This window comes from Temnothorax nylanderi, unplaced genomic scaffold (genome assembly GCF_030848795.1).
Source record: "Temnothorax nylanderi isolate EJ_2023f unplaced genomic scaffold, tnyl_v1.0 TNYL_tig0010_pilon, whole genome shotgun sequence".
Lineage (NCBI taxonomy): Eukaryota > Metazoa > Arthropoda > Insecta > Hymenoptera > Formicidae > Temnothorax > Temnothorax nylanderi.
Genome location: NW_027249072.1, coordinates 2,545,356 through 2,567,176, shown reverse-complemented (window position 1 = coordinate 2,567,176; position 21,821 = coordinate 2,545,356). Strand labels below are relative to the sequence as shown.

The window sequence follows — 21,821 nt, the reverse complement described above, 5'->3', positions numbered from 1 at the left end:
TGCACTGTCAGCTATTGAACTTGGAAGTCAGCCAAACTTCGTATACTTCAACTACTTGAAAATCAAGGTTATCAATCAGGTTATTTATCTTTACTGATTGCCTAACTCTTAGGTTTTTTTAATAGTCTGGTTTATGTCAAAATTTATATCTCTAGCAGAATATTCTTTTTGTGCTATGAATTTAAGTCTTATTTACCAAAATAAAATATAATACTTTGTCTTTTTAAAGAAACTGATTACTGAAGAAGATATTTGAATATATAAACTTAAAACTTACAAAAAATTAGAATATCTTATTGTTTCAAAGTATTCATATAATTTTAGTATATTAATATATCAACATGTAACATGTGTTGTGATAAATTTCACTTATCTTTTCTTTTTTCATTTTTTTTTTGTTATTTTTGATATATAATTTAACTTTAAAATTATGTAATCCATAGGTAAGGGAACCAAAATAAAGGATGGCAAATGTGACGGAGAAAAGATCCGACATGGAGTTACTACCATGCAGTTTCAAATTTCATGACTTTGCTGCCAAAGTCAGCGATGTTAATATTAATTGCCAGATAATAAAGATGGAAGATTGCTTGTATCTGTGGATTGGAGATTCCGCTAATCGCAGCATGGGAGATCTGTCTTTTGCTCTTGCGTCAAATTTTGAGAAACAGCCTATTGCGACTAAGATCATGGGTTCTGTAGCCGATGCCACATCCATGAACATGGCTAAGAGATTGAGCATGAAGCTTGGAAAACCAATATATGTTAGTTTTAACATAACTGCAGACAACATAGTATTGCCAGGAATCGAAAGAAGAATCCAAGAGGAGTTCAAGACACATGCAGATCTACTAAGTTTTTGACTTTGATTATTGACAAACAATTCTCGAGATACTTAAAGATACTTTTGTATATAATTAATATCTTTCATACATTGTGTAACTTTTCTTATTAATAAACTTTTAATATTTGAAATTATTTAACACCGTTAATGAAGAATAACATGTTGATTATTTATCAACTATTATTATACATATACATAGTAATTATTAGTTTATTAATAGAGAAGCAAATATAAATTTTTATATGTATAGTTTCATAAAGAATGCGTGCGCGGAAATGTGAATGTGTGTGAGAAATAGAAATATATTTTGTAAAAATAAAAATGTTTTGCATAAATTAAATAGCCTAAATTAGTAAATAAAAATAAATAAAAATTAAAAATAAAAACTGATGTAAGCCCAAGAGGATGTATTGTAAACTGTGTAATTTTTTTTAAGACTGATCAACTATTAAATTACAACTTTAGACAATTCCTAAAATTTTCATAGAAAAATCAAATTCTAAAAAATGACCAATAATTAGTTTTGCGAATTTACATATACTATCAAATGTGTATGTTTATCTATATTTTATATGCGTAATCGCAATACGTTAAAAAAATATTACAGCGATGTTTTAAAAAAAAACAAAACGAAAAAAAATTTGACCCGGTCAAATGGCAATTGATGTTTGCTTTTAGACAGAAAATTGGCTTTTTCGAACATTCAACAATCGATGCGCGAATATCTCAGCAGAGAGAAGTCGGAAATATCCGTGGCTAGTTCAATGTGTATGTAAGAAGAGGCGCCAGTAGACGTTCAGGGCGTTCAGGCTTCTCTCTCTATAGATTTATTCCTCGCAACTACACTATTGTGTACTATCTGCACTTAAAATGAAATAGATATATGGCTACACAATGAAAAAGAAAGAGATAAGATGAAACGTACAAGAAGAGAAGTTCAACTGAACAAAACCTTCTGCCGGCTGCCGCTGCCGCCTTCGGGAGACTGGAAGCTCACAGAGAGGGATCACGCAGGACCACGTGTTTCTCACGTCGTGGTCGTAACCTGTTTTAATCTCTTTCTTCAGTGTTACGAAGCCGAGTTGTGATTGTACTTTTATAACTTTAGAATTGAAAGCACTCGTCCAAAAGAAACTTTCTCCGGGGCATTCTGTGCCAACAATGTTCACTGTTTTTTCAAATAATTAATTTAACTTTCCGGAATAATCAAGATGTTAACTAAGAATTTATCAGTTTTCTGTGAACGAAATCAGAGATATAAGCAGAGATTTTCATCTTTTGTAGAAGTAAGTATCGTTATTTTTAATATTGCTTTATATTTATTGTAAATTTCTGCAGATTTCTTCCTAATTATTATTTATTAATAGTTCTTAGTTTTAACCCGAACTTGTGTACGTCTAAAATAAATATAAATTTAATTTTCTATTTATTTCTTTACAGGAATGTAATAAACTTGAACCTGACAAAATTTTGGAAATATTAAGTGAATTTTTGATGCAACCAGAGTGCACAAAAGATGTTGCTGACTGTTTTCCAGAATTGTTACCAGCGCTTGTTTCTGTAGCGATACCTGCAGATGACGTACAATCGTCAGCATTAATGGACAAGGATGTTGTTCATAAATTAAACTGTGTTATATTAGGAAAGCTGGTTAATATTAATCAAGATTTACTAGTGTATGTATTTGTTATAAACTTTTTACTTTTTGCAGTAATAAGTTTATTTTATAAAATCCTACGATGTTTAATGTATGCAAGATTAATGAGCAAAAAATTTCAATTTATGAATTTCTTTGAGTGATATGCAAGTGGGATAGATTTACACTAAACATTAAATAGTACAAAGTATTAAATTAAAATTAAATTCTTGTAACTAAATATTAGTTATTTGTTCTCTAATTTAAAAGTTAAATGTTGAATATTAATGTTCTCTGTTTATTACGAAGAAATTTATATATTTTCTTATTTCAGGTTTGTCTTACGTTACTTTGATATTAACCGAGCTCCATTCGAACTTCTCGACAACTCTCTTGATACAGTTACACCTCCAAAGAAACAAAACAGAAGAAAATTTTCATGTATCTCAGAAGTATCTGACTATGACATTGTTATCGCATATCACAACATCTTGCAGTCTGCTACTAGCCATTTTAAGCAAAAATGGGATTGGTCTAGATTTTACAACTATTTAACAAATGCAGATGACAGGGTGAAATGGTAAGTACATTGCAAGAAACTTAATAAAATCTTTCTTCCAAAAATATATGCAATATATCCCAGAATGATATTAATTAATTAAATATATCTATAATTGTTTGAAAGTAAAAATTTGCTAATTTGATTTTAGGATCGCCTTAAAATGTATAGCTATAGTTTTGAACATGTCTGAATCAACAAAACTGTTGTGGGCACAAACAATCATTCCAAATTTTGAAAAATTTAAATTGAAATTTTTAATTGACCATGAAGACAAAGGCATAGATACTAGCATTGCCTGTGGCAGCTTTGAGTCAACGGAAGACACAGTTAAAAATATCCCATCTATCGTATCTGTTGGTGGCATTTTATTGCCCACTCTCGGCCGGAATCAAAGCGCCCACAATTTAGTCGCGGTTTCTTCCACGAAGAAAAATCTGCAAAGTCTGGCCATAGCCGTCGGCTCCAGGAAATGTATCTGCCTGCAAGGACCAGTTGGTTGCGGTAAGACGGCTCTGGTGGAGTATTTAGCCAGAGTCACTGGACACGATACGTCGAACTTCGTTAAAGTGCAGTTGGGCGATCAGACCGACTCGAAGATGCTGCTGGGAATGTACAGGTGTACCGACGTGCCTGGCGAATTTGTTTGGCAACCGGGTGTCCTCACACAGGCGGTTGTCGCTGGCAAATGGCTACTCTTAGAGGACGTGGATAGCGCTGCCCTTGATGTAGCCAGCGTTTTGGGCAATCTGGTGGAAACTGGAATACTCAGCGTACCCGGCTATCGCGATACCATTTATACCAACAGCGGTTTCCAGTTATTCGTTACTCAGCGATTGATGATGTCCACAACGGGCATTCAAAAACATGTCACAGGAGCATCAAGTTTGTTGCAAAAGCATTGGCTGTGCCTAAACGTGGAACCTCTGTCCAAGGACGAATTAGTGACTGTGGTCCAAACACTGTTTCCAGTATTGAGCACTATTGCTACTAAAATAGTAGATGTATTCTTGTTGTTCTCCGCAGGAGATCACGACGGTGAAAGTAACGCAAGTGATGCTATACTATCACTGAAGATTGGACGACAAACGTCGACGCGAGATTTAATAAAATGGTGTTCCAGAGCTGTCATCGATTACGATGTTAAATCGTCAGATTCTAAATTGGCAATATTTAAGAATGCTCTAGACGTCTTTTGCTGTTCGGTGCCTAATCAAGGTAATAGTTTCTTTCCAATTTTTCTGTTTAAATATATGTTTATTAGATCTTTCTTACTTATCAATTTATACATTTTATAAATATTTATACATTTTTGTCTTCCACTTTTTTTTAAATAATATTTAAAAGTGTTCTCAATTAAATATTATATAATTAATTATATTACCTTTTTACATAATTAATTTAATATAATTAATTATATTATCTTTTTAGAGCAACGATTAAATTTGGCGATGGCGGTAGCTCCTAAACTTGGCATTGAAATGACGAAGCCGGAGAACTTTTGCAACATGTTTCGCAAACCGGATATAGACCTACTTTCCAAGTTTCTGATAGCGGGCAGGGCGAAGTTAACTCGTAAAATAGCGCAATACGCGAGAATAGATGTAGAAAAGATCAATTTCTCCTTTACAAGACCTTCTGCGTGTTTGTTGGAGCGCATAGCTAGTTGCGTCATACAAAAAGAGCCCGTGCTGCTGGTCGGCGAGACTGGTACCGGAAAAACGAGTTCGATACAATACCTCGCGAAGAGTACCGGCCACAGATTGACAATCATAAATATGAATCAGCAGAGCGAGAGTGCGGATTTACTAGGTGGCTACAAACCGGTCGATCTGAAGTTCCTGATCTCGCCCATCCGAGAGGAGTTTGAGATCCTATTTCGCTCTTACTTCGTCATCGAGTCAAACAGGAAGTTTCTTGAACACATTGCTCTGTGTCACAAGCAGCAGAAGTGGAAGAATCTTGTTGCTTTGATGAGTCACAGTACGCGCGCTGCTGTGAAGAGATTGAAAGATAAATGCGGGGACCTTGATGACAATGCGTTCAAGAAAGACGCTTTGAAACGTTCCAAACAAGACAAAAATTCTCGAGATAAATCCGATCAGGATATCCAGACTGATATAAATCTACTGAGAAAGTGGGAAAAATTACTGGAGAAACTGGACAAGCTGGGAACTCAGGTGAGGAGTCAATATGCGCTGGCATTCTCCTTTATAGAGGGGAGTCTGGTCAGGGCTTTGCGAAACGGTTATTGGGTTCTTTTGGATGAGATCAATCTGGCGAACGCGGAGACACTGGAATGTCTTTCCGGTTTGTTGGAAGGCTCTTCGGAGTCTCTGCCGTTATTGGAGCGCGGTGATGGAGAATCCGTGACAAGACATTCTGACTTTACGGTGTTCGCCTGCATGAATCCGGCCACAGATGTCGGCAAGAGAGATTTACCGGTCGGTTTGAGGAACAGATTCACCGAGTTCTACATCGATGAGCTGACCGAGCGATCGGATCTTCAGTTGCTCGTGAGCTCTTATCTGGCAGAATTAAATCTGCCGCTAGAGAAGCACAAATCGATCGTGAAGTTCTACCTGAACGTGAGAAAGGAAACTATGACCACGTTGTTCGACGGCACGGCGCATAAACCGCATTACAGTTTGAGAACGTTGTGTCGCGCATTGTACATTTCCGCGTCGAATCCCTGCGGCAATGTCCTGAGATCCCTGTACGAAGCCTTCTCTTTGAGTTTCCTGACGCAGCTGGATTACAACTCGTATCCGATTGTACAGAGAATGATCGTGAAAGCTATCCTCGATAACAAGAGCGTCAAAGCAATTCTTGGCACTCCTATACCGAAACCGAGATGCAGTCCAGGAGAAGAATATATGTACATCGAAGGATATTGGGTCCTGCAAGGAAGCTTAACGCCCGAAACACCTAGCAACTATATATTGACTGATTCCGTCAGGAGAAATTTGAAAGACTTGGTACGAGTCGTGTCGATCGGAAAAATTCCAGTTTTGCTACAAGGCGACACGTCAGTCGGCAAGACCAGTTTGATTACCTATCTAGCGAAGACCACGGGACACGTCTGCGTCCGTATAAACAATCACGAGCACACAGATTTGCAGGAATACGTTGGAAGTTACATCGCGGACGAGACCGGAAAGCTGGTGTTCAAGGAAGGTGTCCTAGTTGACGCGATGCGTAAAGGATACTGGATTATTTTGGACGAGTTAAATTTAGCCCCGAGCGACGTTCTGGAAGCCTTGAATCGCGTCCTCGACGATAACAGGGAATTATTCATACCTGAGACGCAACAGGTAGTAAAAGCGCACGATCAATTTATGCTGTTTGCGACGCAAAATCCCCCTGGGCTCTACGGCGGCCGAAAAGTTTTGTCACGAGCGTTCAGGAACCGATTTGTAGAATTGCACTTTGACGAAATACCGCCGGACGAGTTGCAGATAATACTCAATCAGAGATGCAGTATGCCAGAGTCGTACTGCAAACAAATAATCAACGTAATGACGGATCTCCAAATAAGGCGTAAAAGTACGGCGGCTTTTGCTGGTAAAAAGGGATTTATAACTCTGCGAGATCTATTTCGTTGGGGTGAGAGGTACAGATTAGCGCCCGACGTAGGCGAGAAACTGTATGATTGGAGTCAACATCTGGCGGACGAAGGCTACCTCGTTCTCGCGGCTAAGGTCCGTAAAGCGGAAGAAGCGGACGAAATAAGACAAGTGATACGAAAACACTTGAAGAGGGATGTGGACCCTGACAGCTTGTTCACACTGAACGATAAGACTTCGCCAGTAACGAGGCATATATTGGAAGAGATCCTGAAGAACAGTATCTCTGGCTTTGACCATATCATATGGACTTATCACATGCGTCGAATGGCGGTTCTGGTAAAGAAATCCTGTCAGTTCAAGGAACCGGTGTTGCTGGTTGGAGAAACCGGCGGAGGCAAAACCACAGTCTGCCAGTTGATCGCAGCCATCAATGGCCAAGCTATGCGCGGTGTGAATTGCCATATGCATACCGAATCGTCCGATTTTCTGGGAAATCTGCGACCTGTTCGTGAGCATGCCAAGGATGATCAGAGGCTCTTCGAGTGGGTGGATGGACCGTTGATAAATGCCATGCGTAACGGCGACCTGTTTTTGGCTGACGAAATTTCATTGGCCGACGATAGCGTTTTGGAGCGATTAAACTCGCTTTTAGGTAAGCATGAGACGCATAAAACAAATCGTGTTCTATCGGAGGAAATCAATCGTGCACATCGTCTCCGTGTATATATAATTGTTATAAAAAGAAAATTACAGGATTTTATCCATAGTGAAGCTTACTTGTGTTATGATCTTTATATGTTTCTATAATAAATCTTTCTGTACAGAGCCGGAGCGTAGTCTTCTACTGGCTGAAAAAGGAATAGAGTCTTCGCACGGTGAAGAGAACACTGTGATTGTGGCGGACGAGAAATTTGTGTTCGTCGGCACGATGAATCCCGGCGGTGATTACGGCAAGAAGGAGCTTTCGCCGGCCTTGCGAAATCGCTTCACTGAAGTGTGGTGCGAGGGATGTATGGCCAGGAGCGATCTACGCGATATAATAACACATAATCTTCGCATCGATTCGCAAACAACGAGAGAGTCCGTCGCCACTGCGATATTGAGATTCACTGAATGGTTACAAACTACCGAAGTAGGCAAGAAGCTTACTGCGAGTATACGAGATGTACTCACCTGGATCGATTTTATAAATGTATCTACTGCCGGCACCTTGACAGTCGGAGAGGCATATTATCACGGCGCTTGTCTCACGTATATTGATAGTCTTGGATCTGGTACCACGGGTTCGGAGAGGTAAGTGTTATTAGCACATAATATTATTGTATTTCTTATTGTATTCCGATATTTTAATTTTGCATGTAAAAATTGTTCAACCGTCTTAATTTTAAACCTGATCTATATTTAATTAAATTTTCTCAATTGAATTAGCTTCAATAAAAATGCTCATTTATTTTGATGCAATGAAGAATTTAATGCTTAGTAATCGATTTTTATTTATTTTCAGTGCCAGTAAATTGAAAAATTTTACAGAGACTGCTTTTCAATTTATTAAGTCGGAAGTCGAAGATACAATAAAATTGGAACTTGATGTGGAAACTTCTTCAGTGATAAACAAAAACGACGTTATAGATACTTCAGACGTATTCGGGGTGCCACCATTTTATGTTAAAAAAGGCCCGCATATCTCTTGTGAAACTCATGCATTTACATTCACAACTCCCATTACGAAACTGAATACGTTGAAATTGCTAAGAGCATTACAATTAAATAAGCCGATTCTTCTGGAAGGAAGTCCAGGTGTAGGAAAAACTAGTCTGGTTTCCGCACTCGCGAAAGCCGCAGGGCGTACTTTGCTCAGAATTAATTTAAGCGACCAAACGGTACCGTAAAATGGCGCAGTTTATTTTCATCATATTCTTAAAGTACCTATAGCTTATTTCATAAAAAATTAAAATAAATGACATCTCTATTGTGTCTGCAGGACGTATCCGACTTGTTTGGCGCCGATCTTCCCGTAGAAAACGGGAAAGGCGGTGAATTCGCATGGCGGGATGGTCCATTTTTGCGAGCTTTGCGTGCCGGATATTGGATTCTGCTTGATGAGTTAAACCTGGCATCGCAATCGGTCCTAGAAGGCCTTAATGCATGCTTCGATCACAGGGGAGAGATATACATCCCCGAACTAGGGAAGACATTTTCAGTCAAACCTGGTACAAGATTGTTCGGTTGTCAAAATCCCTTGCGGCAAGGTGGAGCTAGACGAGGCTTACCGAGATCCTTTTTAAATAGATTTACTCAGGTATTTATATATTATGGATATACATTTATATAGCGTGATATAATGTGTGCTATGAAAGTACAATAGGTAACTTAAACTGTAATCCAAATTTATCATTCTTGCAGGTATCCATAGATGCATTAATGCAAGACGACTTGATGTTTATACTTGGTGTGCAATTTCCACAACTTCCTGTGGAATTGATCAATGCCATGGTGCAATTCAATAGCGAATTAGCGTTGGAAGCTGGCATCGTATGGGGACATGCCGGGTCCCCATGGGAAATGAATCTACGAGATCTTACTCGATGGTGTGAAACGATTATCGAAGCCGCTTCTAACGAATTTCGCAGTAGTAATTTAGAGTATAATCCAGGTGACAGCGTGGAGCTCATTTATGTTAACAGAATGAGGACTAATGAAGATCGACAAAAGGTGAGTCATTATAAAGTTATGTTTATCAAAATATCTAATAAAAATATCGAAAAATTCAGAATTGTACTGCAAGAAGTTGCTTTTATGCTTATTAAAATATTTTGAGTTATAATATTTTTTATTATATATCGTTTTTTCTTATTTTGGATTTGTCTTACAGGTTTATCAGGTATATAAAAATATATTCTTAGAGAGTTATCTTCTCCCACCCAATCAACTACCTATGTACATCACGGTAGACGAACTTTTCATCGGCGACGTGACGTTAAGCCGAAAAAATTGCAGTGAACCACAGGACTTTAACTTGTTAGTGCTGAGAGAACAGAAAAAGACATTGAGGAGTCTCATGCAGTGTGTTAAAATGAATTGGATGTCTATTCTTGTACGTTTATTTATATTTTGTAAGATGCTTTTTGTTAAACTTCCATCTTTGACTAAATTAATTATAATGCGATCAAATGTAATTTATAGGTTGGTGCTTCGGGGTGCGGGAAAAGCAGTGTGGTTCGTTTACTTGCCGCTTTGACAGGCCAGAAGCTAAGGTCAATTGCCGTGAATTCTGCGATGGACACGACGGAGATATTAGGTGGCTTCGAACAGGTAAGTGACAACGTGAGACAGATAAATATTTTCCTAACTTTACGTTAGGAATCTTCGAATATTCAAAGAGCCTCTGATTTCTCTGTATGCTTTCTGACGGGTCTTATATTTCCTGAAGGAAATAGACGATTCGGTATAGCAGTTTACATTACATACATATAACTTAGCCGTTGATATCTACAATTAGTTGCCAAATTGTGGGTTGCCGCTAGTTTCTCTGACCAGCAATCCGATAGGATTTCTTCATTAGAACCGCCATTCGACGCATATGATAAGCTCAAATGATATGAAAATGAATGATAATGTTCTTCTAGACCTGTTCTAATATGCTTCGTTACCAAATAAGTCTTGTTCAGTATGAACAAATTGTTAGAATCCACATCCTTGTTTAAATTTTTTCTTATTATTTATCTTATTTTGTTTGCTTCTTTCGCTTTGCAAATTTTAACCGCGAGAACGAAATAGCTCGTGTAACTTGGAAAAGCGATGGAAGGTTTACTTTAATCATATCTTTGATATTTCTAATCTAATAAATATAAAAAAAAATTTTCTTTAATATTTTATCATTATTGTTCAAAATTCATTTCTTTAAAGAGAAATCTTAATATTTTCTAAAATCATTAAATATACAAATGTGTAAGATCAGTTTAAAAAATATATTGCTATTTATTTCGCCATATTTGAAATACGCAATATTGTATTAATTAAATAAAAAGAAGAACATATAATTTATATATTACACATACTTTTATTTTAAATATGTGAGCAGGGTTTTATATACAGTTAAATATAATGCAGGCTCTCTCTTTCTGGAAAGGATAAAATTTATGCTCGTATAATTCATATAGTTTACGATATCATCTCGCATACTCTGCTACTCTGCTGTCGATTCGCAGCGATATTTCGGTTTTTCAGGCACCGGTCTCTTAGAAATGTTCTTAATAATAATACTTTGCCCTGATGAGATTATTTAGAATAATTCGCTTAAATGTTTGGCTTTCAAGAACGCTCTAAAAAAAATCGATTTTAATAGCAATTCCAAGAGATATTTGCTGTTAAATGGTAAAGACCTAAGACGATAAATTATAAAATTTTGGGCCTATGTATTTTACAGGTGAACACTAAATGTATTTCAAAATATATAAAAATTTCAAGCAGATCCCAAATATTCGGGATTTATTGAAACAATAATCCCGATGTAAATAATTGTAAAGATGAATTAAAATAATATTATTGCAAGAAATGTACGGTTCAATATATTAAACATATAATCGAGGTTGCGAGACTTTCTATTCAAACGCATCTCGTATACTTTAATACATCTCTAAATATTTTTTTTTCTTACAATTGCCATTAATCGATCACGTCTCGATGTTGCGTTTATAAAATTACAATAAAAAATTTCGGACTTGCTCTGCCACTTTCTTACACATATAATTTACATTAATTTACATTAAACATTTATTACACACGCGACGTACCTAAGAAGAAAATATTTTGTGGTAGTCACAGTTAATTGACTTGTACCTAAGCAACGTCCTTCGCGCGCTGCTTTTAACACATCTCTGGTGAATAAAGAAAGAAGGGATTGAGTAAGGATATTAATTTTACATAATTTTGATAAATATCGACTCGCCACATAATGTTACGCCGTATATTCATTTTCAAACACATGACGCGTCTCTACATTGATATGCTTTTCGCTATACAATAAGAAACAATTTCTATACTAACACTTTTAAGATACTTTAATATATGTTTAATTATGCCAATAGTGCATATCTTTCATAATTTTGGAAGAAATTTTAATAATTCCGATCTGTGTTATTTTTAACCAGACTTATAAATAATATAAACATGTTAAGAAGGTATTCTTTATTAGATTCCACGTCCACAAATTCAAATTGTCTTTCTTAAGATTGAAATATGCTTATTAGTTAGATTTTTAGAGGATAATTTATTACAATTATGATCTGCGAACTATACGATATAGTACCTACGACGCAAGCCTGATATGAATAATTTTTACAATTTTTTTTACATAAAATTAGTAGAAATCACTGCTTTTAGTTATTCTTGTAATTAGGAATTATATCTTTAATTCGTGTGAAGTATTATGTCTGTGTGCTTTAAAAGATCACGTGACATTAATTTGTCAATTTTAAGTATGATTAACTGAGTTTTGATTGTTCTTAATATTATGAGTTTTCTTGTTTTGTCGATTTTTCTTGTTTCAATGTTCAGGGTCGACCATTTTTTAATGTTTTCTAATATCATGTTAATCACTTCAATATTATAATTTTTCGGGAGTAAGACTTCGAAACCGTTCAAGTTCTTCTTTATTATAGAAATGTGATGAGCAAATATTTGAAATATATAGGGATATATCGCTTTTGGTTCGCTGTTTTGCTTTAAATACAACATTAAATTTATAAATTTGAAAATAAATATTGGAGGTAAATATATTAAGAACAATTATGGAAAGTTATTAATATACCAAGCGTACAACTAGCAAAAAATTTCAACGGAACGGGGATGATTGTTCATATCTACATTTACATCTACATTTACTGTAATTATTCTCGGTTCTCCATTTGTAGAACAAACGACTGATTTCTCTGCTTCCTTACTCTCGTTAATCGTTCTCATTTGCATAAAACAAAAGTTTTGGTGTAACGCACAATTAGATCGGCGAGACTTAGGCCTGTTGGTTTTCGCTGCACTTCTGAATTAGTGCAATAAGTTAGAATAAAACAAATATATTTTCTTTCATTCTAATTTATTGCACTAGTTCAGAAGTGCAGTGAAAACGAACAGGGGCTTATTGATGCATTGTGCGATTGCAACGGGTGCAATCTCTAAAATGTCGCGTAGAAAATATATATGTAATTTAGTATATATAGTATCTCGTTTCGAGAAGATTGAGTCCCCAGATGAAGAAGCTCAGTAGTAGTGCCACTTTACGAAGGACTGAAATGCGGCAGGACTGCACATTCGATCGTTATATACACTTAATAAGTGCACCTCTAACTTGGCTAAATGAAGAAATTATAAATCTTTTCCAGTTAATTATACTTTCTACCATTACCACGTATTGTACTTCCCCGACTCGCCAGAGATATTCGTTTCGTTTTCAGTTCTGTTCTGTGTATAGCTGAAAAAGCAGATCACGAATTAATATTATTTTATATCTCTAAGGTATATATCGCTCTGTATATATACACATTGTATATACTTTATATTTCTCTAACGATAAGAATCTATTACCATGACAGCACACCGACGAAGAGACTAGGACGTTTATAAGCAATCACAGATACATTCAGATGATGCCCGGTGGATTACATTTCTTTTCTCTTCGATTTGTCGCGTTTTATTTTTTAGCTACAACGTCCAACTTATCAAAAAGAAAAGGAAATTAAATTTCAACTTGTATGATATCGAATGATATCCGGACTTTAAAATACATAGCTTGCAATGATAAGTAAACATACTTTATGCGCATATATTATTCAGAATATTAAATTAACGTGAAATTTTAATTGGATTGCTGATCGCATGCAAATCATAGTTAAAATAAATTAATGTTATTATTAAGTATTTAATTATCAGTTTAATTGTCAATTTACTACACTACTGCTTAGAAGTGTGACTAAATTTTGTGAATATTTTTGAGATTTCTTGATGAAGTACTTCTGCTTTATGATGAAAATTGTAAAAGTGGTCGGACAAAATTCTAATCATAAATTTTGTAACAAATAAGATATAAGATATGCATGTACGTTCTAAGGCAAGATAATACCGTTTTTCGGATAAGAAAGCAATGATCTTTACATTATTTCAACTAACGATTTTGGACGTGACAATAGTGCAAATTGACATATAAATAAATGTGAGTTTTATGAAAAAAGTCAGTCTGTCAATTTTTTTTAAGTCTATTATATTGTAAAAGTAAAGTGCATACTAATTCTTTAATGACTTTATTTTCTAACAAAACTCAAGCTGCATTATTTGTATGATTAATCAATTATACAAATTTTATCAACATTTTGACGTATTCTTGTTCCTTGATATTGTATTAAATGTCCGTAAGAAAAATTTACGATGGTATAACTTCAATTTTATCTAGATTAATATTGATATTAAAAACTGCATGAACGTAAAGTTTTATGGATATTTTCAAACGCAATTGGAGATAGTTGTGATATTCGCTGATATATTAACGTTCATTTAAAAAATGTTTAAGTAACGAAGTATTTGTAGCCCGTGATTCATTTGATTTCAGCTTTTTATCAACAATATGTAAACTGATTGGAGTACAATGCTCCAGGAGAGGTTTAGGAGGATAGGAAGGATTTTTCCTGAAAGTCTGTTTTTATCGTTTTTGCAATTATTTTTACATTGTAATCGATTAACGTTGTGCTTTTTGGTTCGATGATTGATTAAGGTCGTTTATTCGCTGGGGAAGTCGCTACTCGTCGGACTCATTTGCAGATCGTTCAGTTCCGCCGGTGGTGGTAGCAGGAGGCTCGGTCTCCTGGATAGTTCCTCCCCGTACAGGCTAGAGGTGCTCTTCGGTCTTGAGGTCAGACTCCAAGGATCGGGTGGTATCACGATGGAATCGTCCTGTAATTTTACTGATAATTTGGTATTTGTATCGTAAGCTTGGATAAAAGATTTATATATAATTAATATAATAATCATACAAAAATTTCTCGACAGGAGAAACATCGAGGAAAATTAGTCTAATAATAAGTGATCTTTGAGTGATTGAGGGATGTGGGCGTCGTTAAAGATCAATCTTTAAGCGATTAAATACGAATTCCGCGATAACTTTCGGTGATTACTCAGACGAGTGTCCTACCACCAATAAGTGTTTGGCAGTTGGCGGCAGGGGTGGTTTTAAGAGCGCCACATCAGTAAGATTGCATCCCGCGGTCGGCGCCGCCAGGGGTGGATCCGGCGGCGAGGGGAGATTCATCGGCGGTTCGTATCGGGGTAGCTGAACGTTCTGCATCGGACCGGCCGCGGCGGGTCCGAGGATCCACCGGGCTATGCTTTCGCAGCAGCCGCAGCACACGTCCGTCATACCCTGCCGCAGTCCCCGGTGCAGGGCGAGGAACAGGGCCGGGTTTACGAAGGCGTGCACGTACGCGATGTGTAGGGTCACCTGGTACAACAAAACCGCGGAATCCAGTGATTTAGATGCGATGCACAGTTTGCATCGTGCTGCTGCAAACATAAATCTATAAGCTAAACCAAAATTGCGCGGTAGCGTGTTTATGAAATAGAAAGGAGAACGCGAAACCACGTAGAGAAGCTGCACTATCTTCTTTTAAAGCATGAAGAAATTAAAATTATAGTTAATATGATTAGTTTGTCGCATGAGAACAATGAAAAAAAAATGCTAAAAATAAATGTTATAGTTTAATTATTCGTATGAATCTGATTTTATTTAAATTAATGGAGAATTATATTTAAAAAGAATCTCTCTCTTTATGAGGCATGTTATAAAATTTCTACATTGAAAAATATTGAAGTTTATACATGTTTAGGCAAAAAACATGTTTATACATATTAAAATGGAAAACGAGAAGATTTAGCCTCTTTTAAATTACGCTTTTCACTATTTTCGCGGTTCATCTACGTTTTGTCAAAATACCGGAAGTTTATTGCGCATCGAGGAGATAAAATGCGGTAATTTCGTGCATCTGTTACGATGCTACATCAGCAAAACCGCTGCGCGATGTCTTCGAGTCTCTCGACGAGTTTTTTGGCGAAGACTCTCCTCTCTTGGAAAATTTATATTCTCGTGGAAAGATTCTTCGGAGAAACTCTGCTCGGTATAGCTGTGAATTCGCTCGAGCAATACAACTCTTGTATTGGCACGGTCGAGCAAGTTACGATTTCATGTTTTCACGCGAAATTTTCGCATCCTTTTCCTATCTCAGAACTCTCTGTATTGTTATCACAAGTCGAACTAAAACTTGACAAATTTTATTATATCTCGCACACGTATTTTGGACATCGCGTCATTAGAATTTATTAACCCTGAAATGCAAAATTTTTCGTAGCATTCTATTTTAAAACTTTTTAAAATAAATAACGACTGTTTTAAAGAATTTTAATAAAACATTAAAAAAATTCTTCTTTACTAATTTGAACCCTTAAAAGTAGATGTGCAAAGTCGCGCGTTTTTAGTTCGAATTTCATAGAGAGTACACGGAGAAAAGTCGCTTTGCATATATGCAAAACTGCGCACTTAAGGATTAAGGAATTATATATAACGTTCAATTATAATGATTAAGAAAAAGGGTGAAATTTGTATCTCCAGTCATTTATATCTTCAGACGATTAACTTCGACATTTGCATGCTATTTGTGTGACGATACTGTATATTTATTTGTATTTGTAATGCTTATTTATATAAGCTGCTGATATGCCACCGATTATTTTTGGCTAATACATCTTTTGAAATTAATATAAGGGAGCTCATTCACAGTTGAATAAATAACACGACATATAATTGCCATTGTTAACGGGACGAAATTCGAAGGCGCGGGAAACATTTGTATATCAAGCTATTAATATTCTCACTAATATCGCAAATGCGCACAAATCCGCCATTACATTACAAGTGATATAAGTAATGACCGGAAGATATTTATGGGGACATAAATATCGATAGCGTCTAAATTTCGCGGGAAGTAACATTAACGCGAACGCAGATACAAACTTGCCATTATCTTCTCGCAACACTCTATACGTTCTAATTACCTCGTAACCAGTAGGGTTTCCTATAACGGGATGATGCACCAGGGTAACGAAAAACAATGGTCCCCAGAACAAGACGTACGCCGCTGTTATAACCAGGAACATTTTCACCCTCTGCACACCCTCGCGTTCCATTCTCCTGAGGTAATTCCTCATTTTCCGGTGTTCCTCGATGGCACCCGTTCTCTGAAATGTTGTTTCTGGGTAATTTTATATCTTTTTACACGGCACTCGCGTTTTCTTTTTTTTATTTCCATCTGCTTCGCATTTATGTCCCATTTGTAGGTGTATAAAAATGTACATATGTATAAAGAAAAACTAATACCTACCGTCAATATTGTTGTTAGTAATATTTAAAACTTGCTTTTTAGAAAACATTGAACTATTATTTAAATTATCAATCAAAATGAGGGGATTTGTACATATTTATTCATTAATATATGTATATAGAAAAGAAATACGCTCTTTGTGTTGAAAATCATTGACGTGACTTACTTTTGGCGTCGTACCGTTTCTCGTGTCACCGTCTTCGGTTGCAAGCGCATTCGTTGCACCTTGATGCCCCCCCGTCACATTAACGAGCGTTGTAACGAGGCCAGCTACTCGTACCTGGAAATAAATACAATGTTATATAAATTTAAGTAAAATTAAGTGATATTTTTTTATCAAAATGTATAAAATCTGTAAAAACTTTTTTCTTGTAAAAATGCAAAAACGCTGTTATCCAAAATGTCAATTCTAAATTGAAATATATATTAATTACATTTTTGTAATATTTTTTAATTTGTTACATTTTGTAATATTTTGTAAGTTTTAGAAGTAGGAACTCTTTTTTTTTTTAATTATCTATATGTAATTTTATATATGTACATTTGATAGACGTTGGCTCGATTTTTCCGCTTACCGCTTCGACGTTAGCTTTCGTCAGATCTCTGTGCAACTTTCTCAAGTGAAAGAGCGTGAGCGCTACGCAAATAATGTTGATGACAATCCAAAGGGCATTGAGTATATAGTGACGAAAAGGACCGTGTATTAATGGGCAGCTGGGCGTGTTGTGACCGCTCTCCGTGTTCGCCGCTAAAGCCCCGCTAAGAAACGTAGGTCCCAAATTGATAGTTATGCTGGCGAACCAAATCATGAAGGTGCCGAAGAGCACGCACTGCAAAAATAAGCGAATAATTATTCGATAAAGTTCGCAAAATGATTTTTCCAGTCACGTTATTTTTCCTGACTTTTTCGGAGGTGGAATTATCAGCGCAAACCAGTAATATTTCACGAATTGCGCTTGCAGTTTGATAACAATTTTTCAACAACGAATCTTTGAAATTTTTTTATAAAGATAATGAAACGGACTTTATTTGGGAAATATAGAACTAACATTAAATTAAGTATTATCGTCTTTTTTGCGAATTATTTGTAATATTTTTTATCCTTTTTCGCGATAGCAAATGACATATGAAAGCTCCTATTGATTGCTATTGTCTCAAGTAAAATACGATACAAACTGTTTTTTCACAATTTAATTAAACTAGTTCTCTATGTTTTCTGTATAAATAATTTCTCAACGAGCTTACTGAATAGTTGAACGAAATGCTAGTTGTTTCAATCTAATTACTTGACCGATGCTGACAATTTATAAATAAATTCTACAAGAGGAAATTTAAATTTGCAAATTTAAATCAAGCACGATGTGAGATGCACTGTTGTTTGATCCGACGAGTTTTCACAGTAGGATGTTTTACAAATATAATTATGGATTTATTTGTTCAGCACGAAACAGTATCAGCAAAAATATTATCGGAAACCATTAATCATTACAAATAGCGATCGTAAATTAGAAAACATATATTTAAAGGTTTCATAAAATTTCATAAATATTAATTTATTGGATTAAACGTAGTCTCGATTCGGAAATATCGTGATTGGCCAGTCTAACGAGTTTAAGATATAATCCGATTGTCTTCGTTTAAATTCTAGAAACTGACACACCTATGCAATCCTGTAATCCATAATTGATCCGCCATCGTAAAGAGTAAAGACCATTTTACCGAAGCCAAGCTTTAACCGAAGCGAAGCTTTAACCAGATTTTACATTTTTTGCATTTATTCGCTTGCTGATAAAAATAACAAATACTATTTTAAATACTCCTCTTTTTGTAAAAATTATAAAAATAAATTATAATAAAATTTTTAAAATATATATATTAAAAGTTAAAATTCTAATAGAATCTATTTCATATTTGTCTTATTTCATATTTCATATTTGTCTCGTTATTTTTTGAAATTATTAAAAATTTACATTTTACGTTTTATTATTCATTTGCAATTTAGAAATTTAACTTGCAACAAGCGAGTTTAATAAACTGGGTACCAAGAAAATTGTTCTGACATAATTAAAACCTAAGGCCAAATAAAACGTATGTTGTTAGCGACGTTTAAAATAATTGCAGAAATTATTTCATTGCATATAAGGCTACAATTGCAATTTGCTCGCAAGGGACACATAATGATAGACATCTCGCATGTTTAACGAACCATTATTAGAATTCTGTTGTTACGAAAGCGAATCGAGTGTCACTAGACGTACAAGTTATTGCGTCAAATTAATTTGAAACTATAATTGCTACTACATACGCGCAGGGAAGCCAAGTCGTTAAGGAATTAATTGCGCTAATTCAGTGTCTCGGATCGTATTGTAATGATATATGTAGGTGATGCCTCGCAAGATCTGCATCGAATTTTAGAAGCCTTGCAGTAGTCTGATGAATTTAAAGATAACTTTCCTTCGGTGTCAGAGTTCTGCCTCGTGATTTTTAAATTCTTAATTAAATTCATTGTGTAGGTAAGTTGGAATAAAAACAAAATTTGCTTAAAGTTATGAATGAGAAACTGTAGAACGTAATAATAATTTAATAATTTATGATGAGAAAACTGAACTAGTCGTACAATACTTGAAAATTGAAACGTTATTTATTTTCATACTTTATTAGTGATTATGTTTAAGTATTTAATAATTCAATCTATAAAAATTTAATATAAAATTGACTAGAAAAAATTCTGTCTTTACAAACGTTGACTGGATGGATTTATCACAACTTATTAAGAAGCGTCTAACTCAGGCTGTGCGCTTAATGTTTTTTTTCTGCGGTGCAATTAATTTTCCTTGGAAAAATCCGATTTAGTCCGACAGCTTTCGCTCCGATATCTCTATGCTGCGATCCGACGCGGACGGTTTGCACCGCAATCAGTCACCGCTAAATTCGCTATCACAACGCTGCGGTTAAGCGGAAATTTCTCTCTCATTTTGCATGCGAGATGGACAACCGCAGTCTACGTTAGCCAAAGTCACGCGGTTTATTTATATGTCACAATATTTTATCAATAGCTTGTCACAAGCAAACCTATTTAACCTTGATTTGATTTAACGCCTTAAAAGCAGTATCTATATTTGTTTAAATAAGTATGTAATTTTATAACCATAATGTGTGTACAAACGTAAAATCAAATGCTTAACCCTTCACCGAGTTAGACTCGATATAATGCGTTGCGATAGCTTATCACGTAATTCTTCAAGCAATAAAATCCGCACATGATTATAAACGGCAAACTATATTATATATTTTTCGGATCTCCGTAAATTCCTTTAATTAATAAAAATCCTTTGATTAACATATCAATTGATTAGACAAAGTTGAAGACGAAATACTTGATCTTTGCTTATTTACGGAAAATAGTTTGGACCGCAACGAGTTAAGAGACGATTGAGAAGATCGAGGGTTGAAAGTTAGGAGTTTGTAAATTGAACGAGCTGAGTGCTGAGGGATAAATTAAATAAAACTGAGTTGTGTTAAAACTCTCGGAGATCGAGACGTATGCACGAATCTACTCTTATTTACTTTACGATACATCTGGAGAAAACCACGAAAAATCCTTGCGAATAGAAAGCACAGATCGCATTAACTTGACAACGCGCGTCATAATTCTTACCTGGGGTGAGTCCATCAGCAAGGGAGCGGTCAGATCTGCCTCCTCGTCGCTCTCTGGGAATACCGGGCTGTCGTTTAGCACGGTCGTTAGCATGTTTACCGTGGAGACGGTCACCAGTAGCAGAAAGGCGGTCTCTACCAGAGAGCACTTGTTAACGGGCTGACAATTCAATATACTGGAGCCTAGGGGCAACAATATAGCGGCCCTCGCGCAATCCACCATGGCTTGGTGGAATAACAATCCCTGGGACCACCTGTGAATCCCGGGATAACTATATGTCAACACGTTCGCTATTCTGTAGCCGTCTCATCTCCGATTACCCTCCTGAACTTATTGCATTGCATCTTATAAGATGTCTCCGGCAATTTCAGTTTATTTGCAATTATGTTTGAAAAAAAACCCATGAATGCTAATAGAATATTTCTAAGATATGGAATCTCAAGAACGAATTAATTTTTTTACATGAATATGTAACGATTATCTTCCTCCGTCATTTATTGCATTCAACGTTAGATATTTTATTAATTAAATTCAAACCATTTCAATCTGTGAAGTTTAGTTCGCAAGAAATATACACATTTTACTTGCAGTTACTTGCAATCTCAAAAGATATTGCATGTACCAACGTTTTCGAGAAGGAAAATCAACTGTAAATTGATAGCAAGGTACATTCCTATAAGATTCGATATCATATTTGGGACACTCCGCAGTTTGTCACGCGCACCATGTTTCGCGTATCGATCAGATATTTTGTTTACTCGCAAGCATACAGCATACGATCGAGATTTTATTCGGTAAACAGCACGTGACGGTTACCGAGCCGCAATATAGCTGCCTGTTCACGTACCTGAAATAAAGTTCAACAAGTCAAGATACTTTTACACGAGATTAAAATCCCACGTATGGCACGGAAACTGAACTTGCCCTTAACTCATAAATTCTATTCAAAAGTATGAGAAGTCGCAATAAAGCAAATTTGTTTTCGTTTATTGCGACAGCATGTTCCTATATCAAACAAAAGCATATTAAATTCACAATGCGTTTGAACGCTACGAGGCGAATATAATAGAACGCGATGGAATATGGCGTTTTCCATATCGCGCAGCATCTCTTTTCCTTCCATTTGTGAGAAATCACGGT

The 21,821-nt window shown here is 35.7% G+C and overlaps 3 protein-coding genes across 5 annotated transcripts in view; 2 read left to right on the top strand and 1 right to left on the bottom strand.

The window, feature by feature from the left end:
- The first annotated feature begins 464 nt into the window (after positions 1-464).
- LOC139787484 (proteasome assembly chaperone 4) lies at positions 465-863 on the top strand. Its single transcript, XM_071726584.1, has one exon. It carries the CDS (start codon positions 465-467, stop codon positions 861-863), a length of 399 nt encoding a protein of 132 aa, XP_071582685.1.
- A 938-nt stretch (positions 864-1,801) lies between these two features.
- The window catches only part of LOC139767588 (midasin), a 124,411-nt gene continuing 104,391 nt past the window's right edge, over positions 1,802-21,821 (top strand). Inside the window, exons 1-11 of the mRNA XM_071697020.1 lie at positions 1,802-2,130; positions 2,285-2,520; positions 2,815-3,060; positions 3,191-4,257; positions 4,471-7,260; positions 7,433-7,901; positions 8,113-8,488; positions 8,590-8,907; positions 9,012-9,320; positions 9,481-9,702; positions 9,792-9,920. Coding sequence (XP_071553121.1) covers positions 2,056-2,130; positions 2,285-2,520; positions 2,815-3,060; positions 3,191-4,257; positions 4,471-7,260; positions 7,433-7,901; positions 8,113-8,488; positions 8,590-8,907; positions 9,012-9,320; positions 9,481-9,702; positions 9,792-9,920 — 6,237 coding nt within the window. The 5' untranslated portion in view covers positions 1,802-2,055. The remainder of the gene's footprint in view (positions 2,131-2,284; positions 2,521-2,814; positions 3,061-3,190; positions 4,258-4,470; positions 7,261-7,432; positions 7,902-8,112; positions 8,489-8,589; positions 8,908-9,011; positions 9,321-9,480; positions 9,703-9,791; positions 9,921-21,821) is intronic.
- Positions 10,649-21,821, bottom strand: part of LOC139767591 (uncharacterized) — a 50,636-nt gene continuing 39,463 nt past the window's right edge. For all 3 annotated transcript variants that reach the window (XM_071697030.1, XM_071697031.1, XM_071697032.1), the window contains 6 exons: positions 20,682-20,934; positions 17,599-17,853; positions 17,190-17,303; positions 16,698-16,880; positions 14,785-15,090; positions 10,649-14,546 (listed from right to left, as the gene is read on the bottom strand). In XM_071697030.1, coding sequence (XP_071553131.1) covers positions 14,373-14,546; positions 14,785-15,090; positions 16,698-16,880; positions 17,190-17,303; positions 17,599-17,853; positions 20,682-20,934 — 1,285 coding nt within the window. In that variant the 3' untranslated portion in view covers positions 10,649-14,372. The remainder of the gene's footprint in view (positions 14,547-14,784; positions 15,091-16,697; positions 16,881-17,189; positions 17,304-17,598; positions 17,854-20,681; positions 20,935-21,821) is intronic.